This window comes from Denticeps clupeoides, chromosome 3, assembly GCF_900700375.1.
Source record: "Denticeps clupeoides chromosome 3, fDenClu1.1, whole genome shotgun sequence".
NCBI classification, from domain to species: domain Eukaryota; kingdom Metazoa; phylum Chordata; class Actinopteri; order Clupeiformes; family Denticipitidae; genus Denticeps; species Denticeps clupeoides.
The window spans coordinates 33,376,797-33,398,759 of record NC_041709.1 but is presented as its reverse complement, the minus strand read 5'-3'; the positions used below and the strand labels follow the sequence as shown (position 1 = coordinate 33,398,759).

The 21,963-nt window shown below is 47.2% G+C and overlaps 2 protein-coding genes across 2 annotated transcripts; both read right to left on the bottom strand.

Moving 5' to 3' along the window:
- Positions 1-519: 519 nt before the first annotated feature.
- On the bottom strand, positions 520-2,124 carry LOC114785873 (complement C3-like). Its single transcript, XM_028972518.1, has 5 exons — positions 1,933-2,124; positions 1,690-1,802; positions 1,165-1,248; positions 954-1,089; positions 520-855 (listed from the first exon to the last, which is right to left on the bottom strand). The coding sequence occupies exons 1-5, from the start codon at positions 2,001-2,003 to the stop codon at positions 717-719; spliced, it is 543 nt and encodes a 180-aa protein (XP_028828351.1). The 5' UTR covers positions 2,004-2,124; the 3' UTR covers positions 520-716.
- An 883-nt stretch (positions 2,125-3,007) lies between these two features.
- On the bottom strand, positions 3,008-20,812 carry LOC114785456 (complement C3-like). Its single transcript, XM_028971734.1, has 35 exons — positions 20,748-20,812; positions 19,844-20,039; positions 17,854-18,022; positions 17,677-17,747; positions 17,509-17,597; positions 17,347-17,429; positions 17,185-17,272; positions 16,716-16,821; positions 16,515-16,635; positions 16,320-16,432; positions 14,837-15,034; positions 12,686-12,868; positions 12,442-12,597; positions 12,236-12,365; positions 11,909-12,029; positions 11,724-11,812; positions 11,515-11,654; positions 10,481-10,693; positions 9,831-9,891; positions 9,471-9,563; positions 8,628-8,831; positions 8,464-8,539; positions 8,205-8,358; positions 8,035-8,127; positions 7,637-7,787; positions 7,001-7,164; positions 6,754-6,912; positions 5,902-5,992; positions 5,561-5,679; positions 5,209-5,464; positions 5,031-5,120; positions 4,055-4,135; positions 3,880-3,963; positions 3,274-3,409; positions 3,008-3,172 (listed from the first exon to the last, which is right to left on the bottom strand). Exons 1-35 carry the CDS (start codon positions 20,810-20,812, stop codon positions 3,031-3,033), a joined length of 4,485 nt encoding a protein of 1,494 aa, XP_028827567.1. The 3' UTR covers positions 3,008-3,030.
- Between the last annotated feature and the right edge of the window lie 1,151 nt (positions 20,813-21,963).

Genomic DNA, 21,963 nt, shown 5'->3' with positions numbered 1-21,963 from the left:
TTTATCAGACTCACTACCAGTAGTGACAGGGACAGTCCCCCCCTGGAGACACTCAGGGTTAGGTTTCTTGCTCAGGGACACAATGGTAGTAAGTGGGGTTTGAACCTGGGTTCATAGGCAAGTGTGTTACCTTCTAGGCCAATACCACCCGTACTCCTTACTCCTTACTCCTTACTCCAACGTTTTTTGGGTAAATCTGTCACACTTTAACCCTGATGAACACGAAGAAACTCGGCATGGCGTTAACAAACCTTCACAGCGGTCTCTCGTCTTAGCTGTGAATTATAACTGAATTCTATCAGTTACACGGTATTTTACTTCTTATTTTAAATACTTTCATCAGCCCCATTTATCTGCGAACGTGGAACCTCCCATCTCGGACCCGTTAACTCCCATCTTAGGTGCTTTATTGGTTCTAGTAAACATTCCATTCCTGGTACAGCGATATGGCTGAAGGTTCAGTTCTGTTCATCTGGCGTGTGAATGTGTGCGCACACTAAACAAATCGCTAAACTTGCATTTATTCACAGCTTGAGATTTATTCATAACTTCTGCATCCGATGTAGGCAAAAGCAGCAGACGAGTCGTTTTACAACCAATTGAAAAATCTGTTTGGTTTACTTTACAGTTTAATGCAGAAATGTAGCTTGTGCACGTTGGTTAAAACATTTATTCCATATTTTTTTTAATTCCATTTTTTATAAGCAGGTGGGGCGTCATTCGGGGCAGCCAAAGTCCATGTCCTGCAGGAGCTGCTGCAGACTCTCCAGCCGGGCTTTGTGAGCCGCGCTCTTCCCTTCTTCCTCCGTGGGCCAGTACTCCAGCCAGGTGTGTTCGCCAAACACGTAATGGTAGCTGCCACCACAAAGCACGCGCGGTCGTGAGAGCCACGCCCGCACTCCAGTAAACCAGTAGCAAAAAAAACAAATAAATAAATAAAAAAAGCCACTCGCCTGCCCTTCAACTCTTTGACGCTCTCGGCCTCGCCCATGACCAGGTACGTCTTTCCCGGCTCCAGCTCCAGGTCGGACCTGCAGGCGGAGCGAGAGATGAAGACCCGCTGCTCCCCGTAGGCCTCGGCGTCCGTCCCTGCACGAGATACAAGCCTCCCGTTTCAGCGTGTGTGTGTGTGTGTGTGTGTGTGACTGTGGTTGAGAGACATACCGGGCTTCAGAACCTCTTCAACCGTCAGCCTGTAGCCGTCGGTGTGCATGGTCTTCTCGCTGTCCTCCACCCGGACCTTGTACACTGGAAACGAGCGAGAGCGGCTTGGAAATGCAGAAGAGTCTACCTCGGGCATCTCAGGGGCTTCTTACATTTACATTTACATTTACGGCATTTGGCAGACGCCCTTATCCAGAGCGACTTACAACGTGCTTTCAAGTTACCATCGATGAAGAGATCAATTCCGGTTCACTAGGACCCCCAACTATGAATACATCTATTTTATTCACTCTGTTGTAGATTCTGTACACAAGGTTCGACAACAAGAAAATTACAATTTAATCTAAATATTCTTTAAAGAGGAAGGTCTTGAGCTGTCGTTTGAAGGTGCTCAGTGACTGAGCTGTTCTGACCTCGAGGGGAAGTTCATTCCACCACCGAGGGGCCAAGACGGAGAAGAGTCTAGATGAACGTCTTCCTTTTACCTTCAGAGATGGTAACGCTTCTTCTCACGCGTTCACTCACCGTAATCGATGGAGGGCTTGCAGGCCTGGCTGGACAGTGCGCTGATGTCGGAGACGCCCCTCCTCTGCGGACTGCATTTCTCCGGACAGTCGATGCTCGTCGCTGCGGACGACCTGGGACACAACAGCGTGAGACGCGTGGAGCTCGAAAGGAAGCTGGATTGTGCACGAATGTGTGCGTAATGCAACAGTATTTTGCACTTTATTCAAGTCAGTGAAACCTCGTCCCCAGAGACACACTTACGCCTCGGCGGAGAGAGACAGCGCGTGGAGAGCGAGCAGCAGCAGGGTCCACCACACCACAACCCCGTCCATCACGCCGTCAGGCCCCGACTGCCTTCAGGGGGCCAGAAGCACCAGAGTGGTGGAGCTCCGGTGCAGGCCCCGCCCCCTGAATCAGCGGGTTCTTCAGCGAGAGGATCTTAACCGAAGATCTCCGCATGGTCCCATGCGACCGGCGCTGATGCAACTTTCATCATCATTTTCCATCGCGCAAGGCGCCGTACCCCACACACTGACCCCCCCCCGGGCGCCCGTCATGGCTGCCCACTGCTCGCCGAGGGTGACGGGTTAAATGCAGAGGACACATTTCGTTGTGTCGCCGTGTGCTGCGCTTCGCTTTCGTATCATGCAGCGGGCGGGTACATGCCTACAGAAGCCTGATTCCGGACGAGAGGGAACGGCTGCACGGTGCGAAAGCGAGTCATGCTGACTCCGGCCTACAGGAACCGGCGGGCCTGCCGGGGGCTGATAAGTGACTGGCCTGTGAGGGTGGAGTTACGGCTCGGTGGAGCCATCTAGACAATTTCGACATCTCCGAATCCTGCCTGAACGTCATTGCGCCCGATCCTTCGTGGCTCAACAACGAAATGATGTAATCTGAGATCAGCAGGCAGGTCAACCTTTTCATTACTTTGTGTAAAAAAATCTAGAATTATAGTTTCTGTTTATTACATATTTATTTTTGCTGTTTATCTGTGAAATTGGAATCTCTCACCTCTGACCAAGTAAATTGAAATAAGCAACAGCAACTGGATTTCAGCAAAGACCACTGCTCACCAAGGGTGATGGGTTAAATGCAGAGGACAAATTTCACTGTGTGCACCGTGTGCTGTGCTGCTGTGTATCACATGTGACAATCACTTCATTTTCACTTCAAAACAGATCAATGGCAACCGTGGAAGTGAGCGTTCACCGACTCCAGAAAAGATCCTTTACGGAAACGCCGTAAAAGATGGTGTTCTCTTTGTAGTTTATTTGTAACATTTTTTTTAATTGAGTGCTAATGCTACATAGAAAATGAACAAAATGTAAAATGTGAATATGGATCGATGTGAAGACTTTAAAAGAGGCAGCCCGTCGTTTTAATGTATTCAGCAAACGCTTCAATATCTGCTAAGTTCTTCTTTAATGCAGGACTTGCACGCTCCACCTCTGTTGGCCAATATTCAATCCAGGTGGACTCGCTGAGTGAGTACAAGTAACTGTGGAGAGAAGCAAGGACAGAGAGTCACCTGAAAGACAGAATTCCGGTATTGTCCCCAGTTATTCTCCTTCTCCAGGAGTAAAGGAACTCAGTTCACACCTCCCATTCGACTGGACCAGATCCCTGTAGTGGCCCATGAGCAGGTAGGACCTGCCCTTAGTCAGGTCCAGAGTCTGCCTGCAGGAGGGGTGGGCCATGAAAAGACGTACTTTGCCTTGAACCAGACTGTCTGTGCCTGGGGTAAAACGAAACCAGAACCATGACATGAACCCAAACCCAGATCTCCCGGCGTAAAAAATGTAAAACCGGGAATTAAAATAGATGCATTTTGTTCAACAACGTTGTGTCATTGGGTGTGGGCGTGTCTGCCGTGCAGGGTGCACAAGAGCGGCAATCAATCGCAAAGCAATTGACCAACAATTCAAAAAAGGTGGTGGCAGCCTAGAACCAAAAGACCACAAAATCCCAAGTTCAGACCCCCACTTACTACCATCGTGTCCCTGAGCAGGACACTTAACCCTGAGTGTCTCCAGGGGGACTGTCCCTGTAACTACTGACTGTAAGTCTCTCTGAATAAGGGGCGTGTGCTAAATGCTGTAAATGTAAAATGAGTTAAGCAGTGAATGGGAAGTTTTAAAAAAGTAATGAGCTGCGTTTTGAACACTTTTATCGTTGTTCTGTACGGTTTGATACGACCGTCCCTACCTTCTTTCAGCACCTGCTCGACCCTCATGTGGTACGTATCTGTGTGAGCCACCGCCTCTGCCTGTTCATAGGTTACTTTGTAAACTGCAGGGACAGGAGAAGCATCTCGGTTAAATCCGGGCCCGGTGCTGACGCCGCCCGGCTGGGGACAGGTTAATGCCAGCAGGTTATTCACCGTAATCCACGCCCGGCACACAGGCGTTGTCCCTGCGCTCGGCCTGCTGCAAATCCCGCTTCTTCTGTACGCCGCAGCGCGCTGCAGGGGGGGAGAAATTTATTCCGAGATTTTTGTTACATCTCTAACTGACTTCTGCATTTACCTTTAAAATGATGCTAAAATTTGGTGTAAATGTTCATTGTAAATGAACATCTCACACAACCAATAACATAAAAAATTGTACAACACTTTTTAAAGGTTTTTCAATCACTTCTACTTGTAACGCCTAGGTACAGGGTACCGGGCCACTGTAGCCCCAATATACCACTATCACCACATATTTCAGTACCATTCGTACGATGCCACCAAGTGCCGATGCTTCTGTTTGTTCTCTCCGAGACACGGAATCAAGCGCACAGACTATTGGCAGACTCCAGCGAAAAGACCACCAGAGGACATAGCATGAAACGAGCCAGAGGGTCACCACAGCCACCACCACCGTTACAACTACAGCTTCAGGGATCTTCAAATGGACCAGTAGTTTTTCCTTGTGTGCAGAAGGTTCAAGCGTGGGGGGTGTCAACTGTAGGGTCTGTCAAAGCCCATTGAGACATACTGTATGTGATTTTGGGCTGTATAAGAAATAAATGTTGTTGTTGTCGTACAGCTGGGCTCGGATCAAGGACCCTTTACATGTGAGTAGGCAATAGTTGTTCCTGCAGTGACATGGACGCGCCTTTCCTGAACAGATCCTGACACTTTGCCACATGCTACCTTGTTTTTTTGTTTTTTTTTTGTGTTTTTCTGTTAAAAAAAATACGTTTTCGTTCACCCGTCGAGCATTTGTGCCTCTTCTGTCCTTCAACCTTGTGGCACCAACAACCATTAACACTCAAAAGATGGGAAATATTGGTCTGGAGCTCAGAGAACAGATTGGTTTTGTTCGCTTGTTATATATGATGGGACAAATTCGGAATAAAAAAAGAAGACAGACCTTCAACACATCGGCACACATCGCTGTGGCAGATCTTGTTCAGGAGTCCGCCTCCCCTCTGCGGGTGGTAGAACTTTACGCACAGACTCTCTGGAAGGCGTTCAGATCAACGACAGAGATAAACAGCCCGGCAGAACCAGGTCCTCCTGACGCCGAGAAGAGAAGAGGACGGACTGACCAGCCGAGTTGAACCTGCGCACACGGACGGCAGCCGGCTGGAGCAGAGCGACCACCTCCACCACCTTGTGCACCATGAGCCTAAGACGGTGCGTCTCTGCAGAGGACGCCTGGGAGAAGGAAGGAAGAACGTAGAGAACGCAGAAGCAGCAGAAAGATGAAAAAATGAAGCTCTGTACCGTATCGAGGTAGAAGACGAGAGGCGATGCTTCATTCACGTCAGGTCTCTTGACACTGACGCCCTCTAAAGACGACAACTGAGATTGCAAGGAAAAAAAAAAGAACTGACATAAAGCATATATCATTTGAACATTTTGAACAATTGAATCATTCCTGTGGCGTTACTGTCGTACTTTAGCTAAATCACCAGCATCCACAACAAATCCGGTCAGCAGCTCAATTTCCAGGACGGAAGTTGTTGCCTGGCGGCCTTCAGACAGGATGCTGAGGGCAGGAGCGGGATTTGATATTTCTGCTGGTAAAAAGCAGGTGAAGATTCTGAAGTGGACTTACGCGACCTCAACGCTGAGAGAGTACGTCTCACTGGCTCCGTCGTACAAAACTGAGATTTAAAAAAAAAAAAAAATGTAACAAATGTTTAATAATGTTCGACCATCACAGACTCTTCACCCAGGGCAAGTCAGAGATGAACATTTTTTACATACTAATATGCACCCAGTCGGGTGCAGTTTACCTTCGGACTGCTTCTCCAGAGTCACGTTTAATTTGAAATGTCGGCAGGCCTCCTTCTGATCGTTTTCTACGGCGGAATACGCGACTGTGGCCTAGAAAAACAGGGACAAGCTAAGTGACGATTAACTGCACCGACTTACCTCAACGGCACCAGTATAAGATGGCCCTTTATCTAGAGCGATGTTTACATCGTACTGAAAGCGAAGGAGCTAAAACAGTACGAACATTTAAATAAGTAAAATAAAATAAAATGGATGTGTTGTGTCTCCTTTTCCAACCTTTCAGCAGGGGGGACAAGTAAAGCATGTATTTTATATCATGCTTTGTTCTCAGAATTCTGTGCTCCTTTAATATTATTATTTTTAGAATTATTAAATAAAAATAATCATAATTATTATTAGAATTATGTGCGTATTAACAGTTCCAGTCGTAATAGATACTGAGGTCGTTTCTGTGAAAGCTGGATTTTCCATCCTGATTGGACGACTGACAACAAAGCCCCACAACTGAACAGAGGTGTCCCCCCCAGACACGAGGTTAAAGGGGTCCAGGGTGCAGCCAGACGTGAATTAGAAACCCATTTGTAATATATTGTTGAACTACACTCGGCGTTCAGGGAGGTTTAGTGGTCTGCGATAAAGTGGTCCTCGGCGTGAGAAGGTCTGAGACACTGATCTAGAGTAAGAGCTCGCCGGGTACTCACGGTGAGTGTCGCGAGGCCGGTCCCTCTGGCCGTAACCTCCAAATCCTGATGGTGGGAGGCGGAGAAAGGGAACTGCGAGGGTGGCGGTCAGAAGTAGTTCAGAGTCTGAGCTCGCCGGTGTGTAGGTGGGACGTGAACCGTCCGGGTTACCTGTGTCCATCGGCTCACGAGGGCGTTCCTCCGGTTGAAGGTCCACGTGGTGGGGCGATGCGTTGGACCGGGATCGACGGTGACTTGCAAGCTGACGTTGAGGAGCTCCTTGCCCCGTGTCCTGTACTCTGCCACGGCCTGGTATACGATGAGCGTGGACTGTGGAATTGAATTTTAGAATCAAATTTTACTTTATGAAACAAAAACAATTTTTAATTTTTTTTTACTTTTTTGGACTTCACGCTACCTGAATGGACCCATACATCCCCGCACTAGCTTTCTCGGTGTTCAACCAGCGCACAACCGCGCCAGCCTTTTCCAACTCGTTCGTCTTCAGCAAGGCCAAGAGGGCGTAGGCCGTGGCCTCCAGGGTGAAGGAGTGATCCCCGGGAACCGGCCACACGTTGCCTTCTACGAACCAGCAACAAACAGTGTCAGGGGTCAGGGGTCAGATTGGGATGGGACTTTGTTTTACATTACATCCTTATCCAGCCCTTATCCAGAGTGACTTAAAATCAGTAGTTACAGGGACAGTCCCCCCTGGAGACACTCAGGGTTAAGTGTCTTGCTCAGGGACACAATGGTAGTAAGTGGAGTTTGAACCTGGGTCTTCTGGATCACAGGCGTTACCACCTAGGCTACTACCACCCATTAGTCTTCACGCAGATCTGTGGATCCAACTCTGTGGGTTGACCTGTAGGACCGTGACCCTGAAGGATTACCATCAAAGGTTAAGTTTTGGCTTCTTTTCTCCTTAGGAGGTCGTGTCTGTGTTGTGCCGTTCTGGTGAAAACGGCGTTGCCCGTTTCACCGACGTATTGGGCTTCAGATCGTCTGCAGGTTCATTCAGTGTAAGAAAGCGAACGGAGCCACGCCCGCTTACTGGGTGAGGCGTGCTTCCACAGGAAGTCCTCGCTGAGTCTGCCCACATTAGCCAATGCGTAGGAAACCATGGCAGCAGGGTATGCGCTGTCCAGCGTGAAGACTCTGAGCTCCAGGTATTGCACGGCTTTCCTCATACCTTCCACGAGGTTCTAGAAAAAGTAAAAAAGCTACGTTTTTTTAAAATTTGCATTTGTGGTAGGCGTGTCTACAGCAGTTATGGTGCGTTGGGGATGTTGCTCAGCTCCAATTTAACTTCATCCCCTGCCAAATTGCCTTCTAAGGCTAATATTCAGAGTATTTTTTTATGTTTTATGACTTATATTTGGCATAAGACTGAGACCTGTCCCGAAGAGCGGAGAATGTACGTGGAGAACATCTCAGGCTAGTCATGCTTACGGTTCCAGGACAGAGGTGTTGGCTCTCCTGCATGACCGTGAGGACAAACGCTGTCAGCGAGGCGTCCGTGTCCTTCCTGCTCCATATCCTGCCCTGATTACACAAGCCAGGCTGTCAGAAAAACTGACTGACGGTTTCAGAAAACACGGCCTTGAATCTACACAACGTACCAGGGCAAACACAGCGGGGAACAACTCTCTGAAGCTCCCATCAGTCTGCTGTGTTTTCAGGAGGAGCCACCTGAGGGCGCCGCAGACCACGTTCGTTTCTACGGGCGTGACGTCTCCGGCCAGGGTGAATATTTTAACAACGTATGCGGTCAGCCTCCAATCAGACATGGAAACATATGCGTCTGTTTTTAAAGACCTGGGATAATGTGAGAAGTTTCAGGACCACAGGTTCTGGGAATTATTGGTGGTAGAGGCTCACCAAGTGCTACTGGGTCTCGTCATAAAAACACCAAACGAGCCATCTGGTCTGAGGTGCGTCAGCTGTCTCTGGTAACCTGAGAGAAGAAAAAGAATCTCAGATCCTCCAGGGTGTCTCCAAACTCGGACGAATGATTGCAGCTTTGACCTCCTTCCATCGCTCACCTGTGCTGATGTACTCGACTGCTGCGGCACGCTTCTCCATCCCTACTTCATCCCATTGGTTAGTTCTGTCCATGTAGTGGGCAGCGGTGAGTGGCAGTGTCATGGTCAGCATGTTCTCCAGACTGTTCCCACCAGGTTGAAATAGGAAAGCGCTGAGGGACTCCCCCCTGAAGGTCTTCTCCATGATTCGACTCAAATCTTGGCCTTGCAGACGAAGCAAAAAACAGAAAAGAACTTGTAGCAACTTAAAAAGGTTCAGCAAAAGTGAAACTCGTTTCTGACTGATTGCCACATCACCATTTTGTGAGTAGCCATAACAGGTCAAGGGGACCTCAGTGGCACCTTAGCGGTTCAGGCGGTTATGAGTATGCTTCCTTACCTGCTAGGACACGCCCCGCCCAAAACAGACAACCCAATGTGGGGCACAAGCCGCCAAAACCTGGGTTTGCATTGTATTTACTCTACTTTCGGTGGATCTCATTGTGGCCATTTTCTGACCTGCAGGACACATGGTTGTCTATGAGGGTTCGGCTCGCTTTTCAGAAAGCACTGTAAGATGGGACATCACCTCTTTGTTCTCCATAACTTTGTCAAATGGCCAGGGGAAGGCTGTTTGACAAAGGTATGGAGAACAAAGAGGTGATGAACCTCTACTCAAGACAAAAGTGCACGGGTGATGGTTAAAAGCAGAGGACACATTTTGTTGTGTCACCGTGTGCTGTGCTGCACTTCACGTGTATATATATATATATATATATATATGTATATGTATATATATCAGTAAGCACTGAGTTTTTTTCTTCAGTATATCTGCTGAAGGACAATGTTGTCGTGATGAATTACCTTCCACTCGGATGTGAACACTGGCCGGTGTGTGCAGCATGCGGCCCACCACGTCAGACCACCGGATTGTCACCAACTCTGTCTGAATGCCACCTTTCCCAAACCCAAATATCATAAACACACACAGTAGCGCAATATGTGAAAAAGCTCCATACAACTACGTTACACATGCGAAACGACATTTTTCATTTACAGCATTAATCAGACGCCCTTATCCAGATTGACTCACAACCAGTAGTGACAGGGACAGTCCCCCTGGAGACACTCAGGGTTAAGTGTCTTGCTCAGGTGTATTGACCAATAGGCTACTACCACCTAATATGGTATCTGCTAAGAAAAAAGATGGAAAATCAAACTTGCCATATTTTACTGGGTTCAGCAAGATCTTCTTCACAACCGTGCTTCTCAGCAGGCCTTCCGGCTAAAAACAAAGTGTTGTTTTTGTCAACATCATTTTTTTCGGACAGAATCGAGATGAGACGTAAATGAAACATAAATGCTGCTTATATGACGATAACTATAACGAAATACATCATGTAAAATTGATGACGAATAAAGACTATGGTTTACAAAATAAAAACTATAGAAAACATCTCTTTTGGTTACTAAGAGCAATATAAGTTATTTTCTTTTGTTTAATAACAATCTTATTATGCAATATTTCTTGTTCCTGTTTCTCCCATCCGGTTCCAAAGATGCCCTTAAATTCCTCAATTCCTGTTTGTGCATTATTTAGATTTCAGAATGCTCATGGTGGGTCGTAGATATATTATAGTTGGTGAGCGGATAGTCGGTAGACAAAGACGAAGAGACTGTTGGTCACTTTCTTTACAATTAAGTGTCTCGATGAAACATTTTCTGACTAAAATAAGACTAAAATGCTCTGACTTTTAGTTGACTAAAATTTGACTAAAATGAAATGAGTGTGGACATGACTAAGACTAATAAAAACTAAAATGACAATTTGACAAAGACTCATGTTGCTTTAATGGTTAAAAATCAGGCCTCACCTGCACATAGAGGTCCTTCCTCACACCATCATATAAGATTAAGTTGTAGCCAACTGCCTTGACCTCCACCGTGTGCTTCCCCAGTTCCAAAGGGGCGATCACGAAGGGCACGGCATAGGAAGAGTTGACCTTTACCTGGACCACCTGGTAGTTACGGTCTACCGGGCTGGCGGCGGTGCACATGTCCCTCTTTCTCGTCAGCTCCACTCGCACCTTTCAGAAGAACATGCAGTCAGCTCAGATCCAGAAGAACTGAGAGCTGGTTCTGAAGTGCTTCTCGCTGTGTTCCATGTATGAACTGGTTAAAATTACACTGTTGCATTCAGCTTTTGCTTTGTTGCTAACAATGTGTCTTTTGATATATAAAATCACACATAAGTCATTAATTTATTGGTTTAGTCCAATTCATGCTACCATGGACATGATGGGGAACGTTGCGACTTTTTCAGACTAAGCAAATGAAGCTGCAAATGAAAGGGTGGTAGCAGCCTAGTGGGTAACACTTAACATAACTTACTACCATTGTGTCCCTGAGCAAAAACACTTAATCCCGAGTGTCTCCAGGTCCCTGTCCGTGTAACTACTGATTGTAAGTTGCGCCCGATAAACGCTGTAAATTTAAACCTGGGGCGTGGATAAACGGATGCAACGTAATGTAACAGAATCAAAATCTATGTTGGCAAATACAACGATCACGGAAATCAATCTGAATTATTTAAACTGAAAGTGAAGCGATTGCCACTGTGAAACACTGCAGCACAGCACACGGTGACACAAGGAAACGTGTCCTCTGCTTTTCACCCTTGGTGAGCAGTGGGCAGCCATGCTTTGCTCGGTGGCACCTCACTATTGGCGCCTATCATGGCTGCCCACTGCTCACCAAGGGGTGATGGATAAAAGCAGAGGACACATTTCGTTGTGTCACCGTGAGCTTTGCTGCTGTGTTTCACAACGACAATCACTTCACTTCCCCTTAAAATGAGAACAGAGCTGTATTTCATCTTGTCCACAGTGTGTGTGTGTCGGTGTGAAACCTTCATGTCCTCGTCCCCATAGTTGTAGAGAACGGCTTTCATTTCCAGCTGCTCGTAGCGCTTGGCAACATACGGTAGAACCAGGTGTACGAAGAAGTCCTTCATGGTGCGGACCTCCAACGGTTCTGCCACACAGATACCTGCCCGGGAGCGGGAAGCATGTCACCCGCCGTCTCATTCGTCCTACAGTAGGCGAGTGCGGCTGTTACCGTGACTTCCGGAAACGCTGACAGCAGAGATCTCCGAGCTGGTGATGGAGCGGTGTAGAAAAAGCCGCTTGCTGACAGAGGTGGCGTTGCTGGCGAGAGGACGGATAGAGAGTTGAGAAGGAGAATGGAGCGACGGAGTAATGGAGGGACTGATGGGAAAGAGGGAGAGCGCGCAGAAACCTCACCAGGGTCTGTACCGGCACTCAGGAAGCACCTGCTCGTCCCAGAGCCAGGCCTCCTCTGACTGATAACGGGAATTCATGTATTCCAATATGTCCAAGATGTCGTCCATGTCCTCATCCTGACCTGCAGTAAAAAAAAAAAAAAAAAACTGCACTGTTGGATGTTGTCATTTTTTGACAAGTCCAGTTTTAAAATGATGTTTCGTACCTTCTGCTGATCTTCGATTTCTTTTTACTGGAGATTCACAGGTGGACTCTGAAATGTTTTCATGAAATAAGTCTAATAGGATTTCAATACATGCCCCAAATAAGCTCTGTGTCCTGTTGTACCTGTCCGGATGGACGTTCCTCCGGCAGTGCTGGACTCAAACAGCAGCCCGGCATCGTAGAAAACGCCCATGCTGTCCTTCCCGCTGCCAGCAGTGCAGCCAGGGTCCCGGCTCTCGATCGCGTCCCAGATCTGAAGGTGGACACGACCACGGGTTAGTGGGAAGACATTTCTAACGGATCTGCCGGAACCGCGCGGAACGTGCCACCTTGGTCTGAGTGAGTCTGTGTGGGTCACCGCGGGGGCCGACTCCTTTGTCGACAGCAAACAGGAAGACTTTTGCACCAGGGTCCCCGGCTATAGATAAAGACAAAGGGGACCCGGGGTTGTAGACAGAGCGATGTCTTTCTTTGGTCAGCTTGAGCTGAAAAAAAGGGACGAGCAAAGGGCCAATGTTGGAGAAGTGGCAAACGGAACCACAAACCAGTCATCAGGTGGAGCTGCGAACCTACCGTCCCCATGCACGTGTCCTTCACATCCACCCAGACGGAGTTGGACGCCACCTCCGAGGAGCCTGTGTGGTAATAGGCCACGACGCGGAAGGAGGGGACCATGTCCTTAGTCACTTGTAGCGTCCAGAACACTTTGTTTCCTCTCAACCTCTCAACGTGGTAGATCTGTCCTTTGTTCAGAATCTAACAAAGGCAAGAAGATGAAGAAGATGTCATCCTGTTTTAACTGTCCAACGGTCCCTTTTTAGCGAGGACGTTCCATATTCTGGGATGAATTGGCAATTTTTATCCCACCTCCTACCACTGTTTCCAAAAGCATGGCACTAAACCCTGATTGTAAGCTGCCGTGATGCTGTGAATATCAATTGGCAGCTGATATCGGCTTTTACGTTGCCGTTGCCTCGTCCAAAATGGCCTTTAAAACATAATAGTGCAATTATAGAGCAATTTAATATAGATTATGTTGCATTTGGTGATACAGAACAAAACTTTGTACCTCCGGACCCCTCATTGCTACGCTGTTACTTTTTTCTCTATACATGTTACCTTTAGGTGACGTCATCCGCAAACACGGTATTAGCTTTCATTGCTACGCTGACGTCACACAGCTGTATCTGTCAGCAATGCCAGATCAGAGGCAGCAGCTGAACAGAATAGAGAATTGTCTGAAGGACATTAGACAGTGGATGCTCACCAACTTTCTCCTGTTAAACCCTGACAAGGTAAGCTGGCTGACTACATCATAACCCTGGATAGCCTTTCTATTTCACCATCATTGATGCAGGTCTCTCATTCAATTCGCACGTAGACAATGTCACTAGGATAGCATTCTGAAATGATTGAAATGATAAGAAATATCATTTCAATGCATGATGCAGAAATGTTGGATGCATTTATTACATCAAGGTTAGATTACTGCAATGCATTACTGTCTGGATGCTCTAGTAGGTGCATGAGTAAACTCCAGCTAGTACAGAATGCTGCAGCCAGAGTTCTAACCAGAACCAGGAAATTTGACCACATCACCCCAGTCTTACAATCACTGCACTGGTTACCCATCAAATTTAGGATTGACTACAAAATCCTACTTTTAACCTATAAAGCTCTAAATGGTCTCGCCCCACAATACCTGAGTGAACTTTTGGTTCTTTACGAACCGCCACACCCCCTTCGATCAATGGGTGCGGGGTCACTACTGGTACCAAAGGTGCAGAAGGTCACAGCTGGGAGCAGATCCTTCTCCTATAGAGCTCCGCAGTTGTGGAACAGCTTGCCTGTCAGTGTCCGGGATTCAGACACAGTCTCAGTGTTTAAATCCAATCTCAAAACCTATCTGTTTTCTCTGGCTTTTTGCTAAAGTCCTAGACCCTCATTTCACTTCACTTTGACGCAGTGTCAATTATAAAGTCCAGTTTATCACAGAGTCCCCCTGTTAGACACAGACAGAGTTAAATTCACCCTAGTTAGGCTGTCCTAGTTAGGGTACCGGGCCACTGTAGCACCAATATACCACTATAACCACATATTTCAGTATCGGTCATACAGCCCAACCGTCTGCCGCTGCTTCTGTTTGTTTTATCTGAGACACGGAATCAAGCGCCCAGACTACTGGCAGACCCCAGTGATCAGACCAGCAAATAAATCCTGGTTCCTGACAACTGCTAAACAAGGACATACCATGAAACAAACCAGAGGGTCACCACAGCCACCACCACCGTTACAACTACAGCTATAGGGATCTTCAAATGGACCAGTAACATCATTATGGACACGTAATCTAGACCATGACACTGACTACATCCTGGACTTCTCCAACCCTACAACTGTAGGACTTATCATTATATCATATCCAACCCTGCACTGACACCATTTGCAGGCTCACTCTACCCTGGAAGGGGGTCCCTCTCTGTATCACTCCTTCCCAAGGTTTCTTCCTTTCTTTTTTTTCTCTCTCCTAGAGTTTTTTTGTGTGGAGTTTTTCCTTGTGTGCAGAAGGGTCAAGTGTGGGGGGTGTCAACTGTAGGGCCTGTCAAAGTCCATTGAGACATACTGTATGTGATTTTGGGCTATATAAGAAATAAATGTTGTTGTTGTTGTTGTCATTGCTTTGTCTACCAGTCTGCATGAAGCTGTTGGCAGTCAGGCACCCACCAGACAGGTCATTTCGTGGTCCGCGGGCCCGTCACCCCGTGTCATGGTGACCAGGACATCCTCTCCGATCGCCACTTCCGCGGCATCCGCGCTCATGTGCAGGAAGCTCCCGGATCCTTTTGCAGTCTGGAAGGCCTGAAACGTCATCTGTGCCTCAGCTTGCCTGGCATCCGGGAGCCCGGGAGCTTTGGTTCTCGCCTGCGAGGGAAACACAAAGCTGACCGCTCCTGGCACGCCGATGATGGGGAGCAGCGTGTGGGACCTCAGCGGCACCTTGGTGGCTCGGGATTAACCTAGCGGTTAAGGCCTACCGTAATCAAAAGGTTGCCGGTTCGAATCCCGATCCGCCGAGGTGCCACTGAGCAAAGCACCGTCCCCACACACTGCTCCCCGGGCACCTGTCATGGCTGCCCACTGCTCACCAAGGGTGATGGGTTAAATACAGAGGACACATTTTGCTGTGTCACCGTGTGCTGTGCTGTTGTGTCGACAGCAAACAGGAACACTTTTGCACTTTCACTTTCAATCACTCTGGACTCTTTGCACAAAATCACTCTGCACAAAATCTCTGCTCTTTTTACTCTTTGCAAAAAATCTTTATACATTGACTTTCACTCATTTGCACACCATATTTTATGTTAAGGACATGAAAGTGTAATATTTGGTTATGTTTGCAATATTTGCAACATTTGCAATACTGTGGTCTGTAGTAGTCGCTAAAAGCATTTCACTGCATATCATACCGTGTACGACTTTGTCTGTGACAAATAAAATTTGAATTTGGCACCAGGGTCCACGGCTCTAGATAAAAACTAAGAGGACCGCGGGGTTGTAGACAGAGTGGTAACTGGGAGCGCACATGGGATCTTCTCAAATACAGGGCATCCGTAAAATATTCATCACTTTTTTCACATTTTGTTACGTTACAGCCTTACTCCACAATGGATTGAATGGTCCCCAATGGATCCACAATGGTAACACACTCGCCTATGAACCAGAAGACCCAGGTTCAAACCCCACTTACTACCATTGTGTCCCTGAGCAGGACACTTAACCCTGAGTGTCTCCAGGGGGGGACTGTCCCTGTAACTACTGATTGTAAGTCGCTCTGGATAAGGGCGTCTGGTAAATGCCGTAAATGTACTTGCGGTTTTGGCTAATTTATTGAGGCAGAGGCCGGAGGCCGTACCCATATCAGCAGCGGTGACGCTCCCTCCTGCGTGTTGACGGCCAGTCTCGCCAGGCCACTTTCCTCCGTGACCCCACGCACTTCCACAGCACCGGCTCCGGCTCCGGCCTCGACAGCAACCCCTCCGGCCGGTGAGAGGTCGGCGTTCCTCACGGAAAGCTTGGTTTTGGGCCATCGGTGTATATATTGAGATGTTTCATTTTGAAATATGGAGAGAAACAGGAGAAAGAAATGAATCCCATTTCAAATACGTTAAAAATAAATAAAAATAAAATAAACACGTCACTAAATTACCGTTATAGATAAGGGGCTTCCTGGCTTGAAGAACTTGGGGGTTCCACTGAAGTGAATGCGGTATGGTGACGCGATGATCTGAACCGTCTCCTGCGCCTCCACAATTTCACGGCCTGAGGGAGACATCAGCGGTCCAGAGGTGGACATTAACATAGAAAAGACGAACTGGGAGCTAGATGAGCCGCGCTGCAGTACCTGCGTCGGCCACAACGCTAGCAGAGATGTGTATGGAGGAGTAGAGCAGCCAGTTCACATCTGGGAAGGTCTGCAGGATCTGCTCTCTCCTCAGCACAGCCTCGCCTCTGCCACGGCGGATCTGCAGCCACGCCTCATTAGCACTTGGAAGCCCATGCGGCGGAACAGTTTTGGGTTTTGGACCGTTTCTGAGGTTCTTACCTCTATTCTTTGTGGTGCATCTTGCAGATCCATTCTCTTATTGTCTTTTGTCAGAAGCCCGAACACCACGAACCCCACTGCTTCCACATCCTTGCCAAATAAAAACCTGGAGATAATATGGAGAATATAGTTGTTAGACGAAAGACAAAAAGCTCAAATGGTTTTGATGTTATGCTAAAGTCCAGAAACATGTGTCCTTCACATCCAGGCCGACGGAGTTGGACAAAGATCAAATGCATAAGCAATAAACAGTTGACAATTGACAATCTGCAAAATGTTGACATTTTGCAAATTTATTAACGAAGAAAGCCTGAAATATCACATGGTCCTACGTATTCAGAGCCTTTGCTGTGACACTCATATATTTAAATCGTGTGCTGTCCATATCTTCTGATCCTCCTTGAGATGGTTCTACAATTCTGTATTTACATTCATGTTTACTGTGTATGGTGTTAACGTCTAATCTCACCGGGCCATGATATTAACCCTGAGCTCCTCATCATCAATAGAGAAGAACGTTTTTCTGGGACTCAGTCTCACTTGGAAGTGTTGTGGCCCTGTAGAAGCAGTATTACATGAAGAAAATACACGACTTTTTACTGTACATGTGTGGAGTTGGGACAAGACTCACGGTTGCCTCTGACCACAAATTTGGATGTGAAGCTTAACTGCAGACTGTTCTGGAACCTGGTCACTATCTTCCACACCCCAAAGCTGAAAGGTCAAACATTGCAGCAGTTGAACATGCTCAGAATGGCCTGAGAAGGTCACCTAAATAAAAAAAAAAGCCCACCTGATTGCTTCAGGAACTCTGTAAGCCCCTGAGCCCATTCCACTCTCGACACTGATGACTTCCTGCTTCACAATGGTTCCACCAGGGCTCTTGAAGACAAACTAACCAGTTACCACTGAATCTACGGTGCAACGTGATGTCCTTTCTTTTCTGAGCGAAAGTACTCACCACCATTTCTACTACAACATTCTTATCCAGAGGTTGTAGACCAGGACTCAGGCAGAAGATTTTGTATCGGACTGGAGGTAAACACATTTACAAGCTAGATAGTTTCTATTTATCTCCATACAACACTGGAGACACTAGTCTTGGCTGGTAAAAATAAAGAAAAGGTTGGAATAAAACCTGTGCTTGAAGGAGAATACGCCATCTTGTCTGTCTGAACAAACATGTATCCTTGTTGGAAGGACACAAGAACCACCTTCTCCAAAAGATGGTCGGGGAACTGGGCCTGCAGGTAAACATACTGGTTCTCTGTGGTGTCCTCATCGAAACTGGGGGCTCCTCCAGGAACCTGTTGAGAAGCATCTGCACATTTACATTTACAGCATGTTGGAAAATGTATATACGTTATCATGCTATTACCTTTTATTACCTTTTTGACATATATGTATTAAACTGTATTAATCTTTTTAATATGCGCACTATATTTAATCATTAGTCTCTTGGATGAGAAACTGGTGGTTGTTTGCAGGTTGTTTGCAGAACAGAATGACCAAGACTTGATAAGAGGAGGCCTGCAGCCGCGGAGAAGCAAGAAACCAGCGAGCATGACCTTGCGATGGAGCGTCTACCAAGAGACAACCCTACATGCAAATTATAAGCTTGGTGTGATCCTGTGATGAATGTACCGCCCTGTATAAAATAAAAAGAGAGGAAGCGGAAGAGACGGCAGAGCATTTAGAGGCATGCTGTATTGCGCGTCTCTGATCGCTCTCCTTGCAAGTAAAAAGAACTCAACTTGTGTCATTTCTCTCTGGTTTATATGTGTTGGAACGACGTATAACTCTAACACAACATTTACCAGACGCCCTTATCCAGAGTGATTTACAATCAGTAGTTACAGGTACAGTCCCCCCCAGAGCAACTTAGGGTTAAGTGTCTTGCTCAGGGACACAATGGTAGTAAGTGGGATTTGAACTTGGGTCTTCTGTTTCATAGGCGAGTGTGTTACCCACTAGGCAACTACCACTACACTTAACACCTTGCTGCCTGAAAGTGTTTAACATTAATTTATCCAGCAATGGGTGAAAAATAACAAAAGCATGTAGCCCAGATCTTAAACATTTTCAAAATGGGGCCCCTTTTAAGTGGTACTGCTACAGTGTCATTGCCAGCAAAGGGGGTCCTACAAGGGGTACTGACACAGCAGCAGCGCCAGCACTGTGATTCAATGGAATCTTAAACCAGCCACTTCATTAGGATGCCAATCAGCCACATTATTAAGACCTCCCGGTCCTTGGGCCACTTTATTACGGACGCCTGATCCTTCGGCCACTTTATTAGGAACGCCCGGTCTTTCGTCTCTGGCTAGGATGGCCGGAGTACTGTCCTTGAGAGTTGATTGCGCCATGGCCCGATGAGGTACATTGAAAGGATGATCCACGTGACGATGGAGGTCCCAAGAAGTGGGACCGGCCATGGGAGGGGTTGAGGGAGGAGAAGCTACAAGTCAACGTCAGTGACAATGAGGCGGATTGGTGGATGAATGTTCCACAGATACAACCTTCTCTGTGGGAAGTGGGTCCCATTGGAGGAAGTTGAGAGCAGTGTTGAGGGTAAGCTGTGTAGAGGGTGACAGGTGGAGGAAGAAAGTTATGTGTTGTCGATCTTGGAGGAGGTTGCCTTTCATTCTTCAGTGAAGTGTAAGCTCTACCAGAGGTCCGGAGCACAGAAGAAGCGCCAGAGCCATCCTCTGCAAATTTGCCTTCCCGGCAACCCCCAGTCCCTGCCTCCTGGCCCTGTGCCTGCAGGTGGCACATCAGTGCAAGCAGGACTGAAAAGGGTCGGGTGTAACTTACACGCTCCCCTGACAGCTAGCAGCAATGATCCTGTGCCACTAGAGGGCAGCAAGAGCATGTCTGGTAGCCGCCAAGCACCCAAAAGAGTGGAGGAAAAGTGTCATGGCTGCCCACTGCTCACCAAGGGTGATAGTTAAAAGCAGAGGACACGCTTTGTTGTGTCACCGTGTGCTGTAGTGTATCTCAATGACACTAACTTCACTTTCACTTTCAGCTGCGTAGCATAACAGCATTGTTACATCCCGAGTTTGTCTTTACCACCATGTGTTGTGAACATGATGATTACAGGTGGTCTGCAGGCTGGAGTCACTCACAGTTATCTTTATCAGAGCTTGGTTTTGGTTAGTTGCTTTCAGGGTTACAGTCTTCCTGACCAGATCCTTCTTCTTGCCTGGGTAGTCCTTCACCATGACTGTGACGTCCAGCCCAGGTCCTGCGTAATCCTGGGCCTCCACAAACACTCTCTCCAATGACCCCACCCTCAAGATGTTTGGAGACAACATGATGTAGCTGAGGAGTGAAATGCGGAATAATGCCAGATCAATCCCTGTTTCATATTACAGCACAATTACTTACAAATACAGTATTCTATAAAGACATCATGCTGTCTTTTAAAGTGAAGTGATTGTCACATGTGATACACAGCAGCACAGCACAGTGAAATTTGTCCTCTGCATTTAACCCATCATCCTGAGTGAGCAGTGGGCAGCTATGACAGGCGCCCGGGGAGCAGTGTGTGGGGACGGTGCTTTGCTATTGTATTGCTGCTCAGAGGACAACAGATATATGGTTGATGAATTTGTCGCCTCTTTTTTTAACCTTCATGGCGGTTTTTTTCACTCTTCTCATCATCATCATCAACATCACTCCACTTTTGTTTATTACATAACCACATAGGTGTTATTTCCTGTTTCTTCTTCAGTTTTGTTCTGTAATGTAAAAGCCTACAGTAGGTGTGACCAAACCTTTGCTTAGAAAATAAATGAGTCACGTTCATATATGACATCAGCAACCCCACCTTCATCAGGTGGGGAACAAAAGAGAGCTAGAAATGAAATGCAGGCTGCATTCGACAGGAACCAGACAAATAACCTCTAGCTGAATATTTCAAATATTCTGTGGGACAGTTTTTTTTTTGTGGTCATCAGCAGAGATGGTGAAGAAATCGCCGTGAGGACCATTTCGTGTCGTGTTGTGCACGCCGATCGGTCTACTTACAGAGGCTCACACTCTGAGAGTGTGGGGGGCGACAGAAGCACAACGAGCCACCACACCGAACGCATCCTGACGTCCTCCTGCTCTGGCCTCTGGTCCCGGCTTCTGCTGTTTGTGCTTCTCACAGCTTACTGTAGGGTCTCCACCGGACAGCAGTGGGATTTCCAGCCAGTGTAGAAAAAAACTTGATCTCATCCCAGATCTCACTCGAGATGATACTCAGTTGCTCAACACAATACTCAAACAAAGTAGCACATGGTGCGGTTCAAAGGTCAATGTTCAAACCATTGTGAGCTCAAACAGACAACACGAGCGGGAAGAGGTGGACTTGCCGGTGTATTTTGGATCGTTGTCCTGCTGCAGAACACAATTTCTTATCAGCTTGAGGTCACCAACAGATGGCTGGACATTCTCCTCCAGGATTTTTTTTGGTAGGAAACAGAATTCACGGTTCCATTTAATCACAGCAATTCTTCCAGGTTCTGAAGCAGCAAAACAGCCCCTGACCATCACACTGCCACCGCCTGTCGTGACCGAATCTTTGGACGTTGTCAGGATTGGCTGCAGCTGGAGACATCACCAGCCGCCCTTTTTTAGTGAACTCTTTTGTGAACCTGACCGTCGTTGTGTACCTGGCAAATGTTAGATGAGTTCTGAGCTCTGGCAATTGCCACACGCCTGGTTTTCATCCTCCCCGTTATTCCCCCTGTTTTCAGCCATCGCGTCGTGTTTATTTGTGTCTGTTAATAAATCCTTGTTTATCGAATGTTCCGTCTCCGGTATTACTTACATCGTCAGCTCGCCGACGTGACAGACGTGGACACTGGTGGATCTGTTATTCGCTCGGCATTTTGGTCCAGTCTCTTTCTTATTCTGGAGCCATGAACACTGATGCAAGCGAGGCCTGAAGTTCTGTTTTTAGAAATGGCTTAATAACAAAAATGTAGATAGATCTCAATTACTTTTTTTTCTATTTGCTCCTTAATTTCTTTGGAGGGTGGTAGTAGCCTAGTGGGTAACTCACTCGCCTATGAACCAGAAGACCCGGGTTCGAATCCCACTCACTACCATTGTGTCCCTGAGCAAGACACTTAACCCTAAATTGCTCCAGGGAGACTGTCCCTGTAACTTCTGATTGTAAGTCGCTCTGGATAAGGGCGTCTGATAAATGCTGTAAATGTAATGTAAATGGACCGCGGCATGCTGTCCAGCTCTTGAG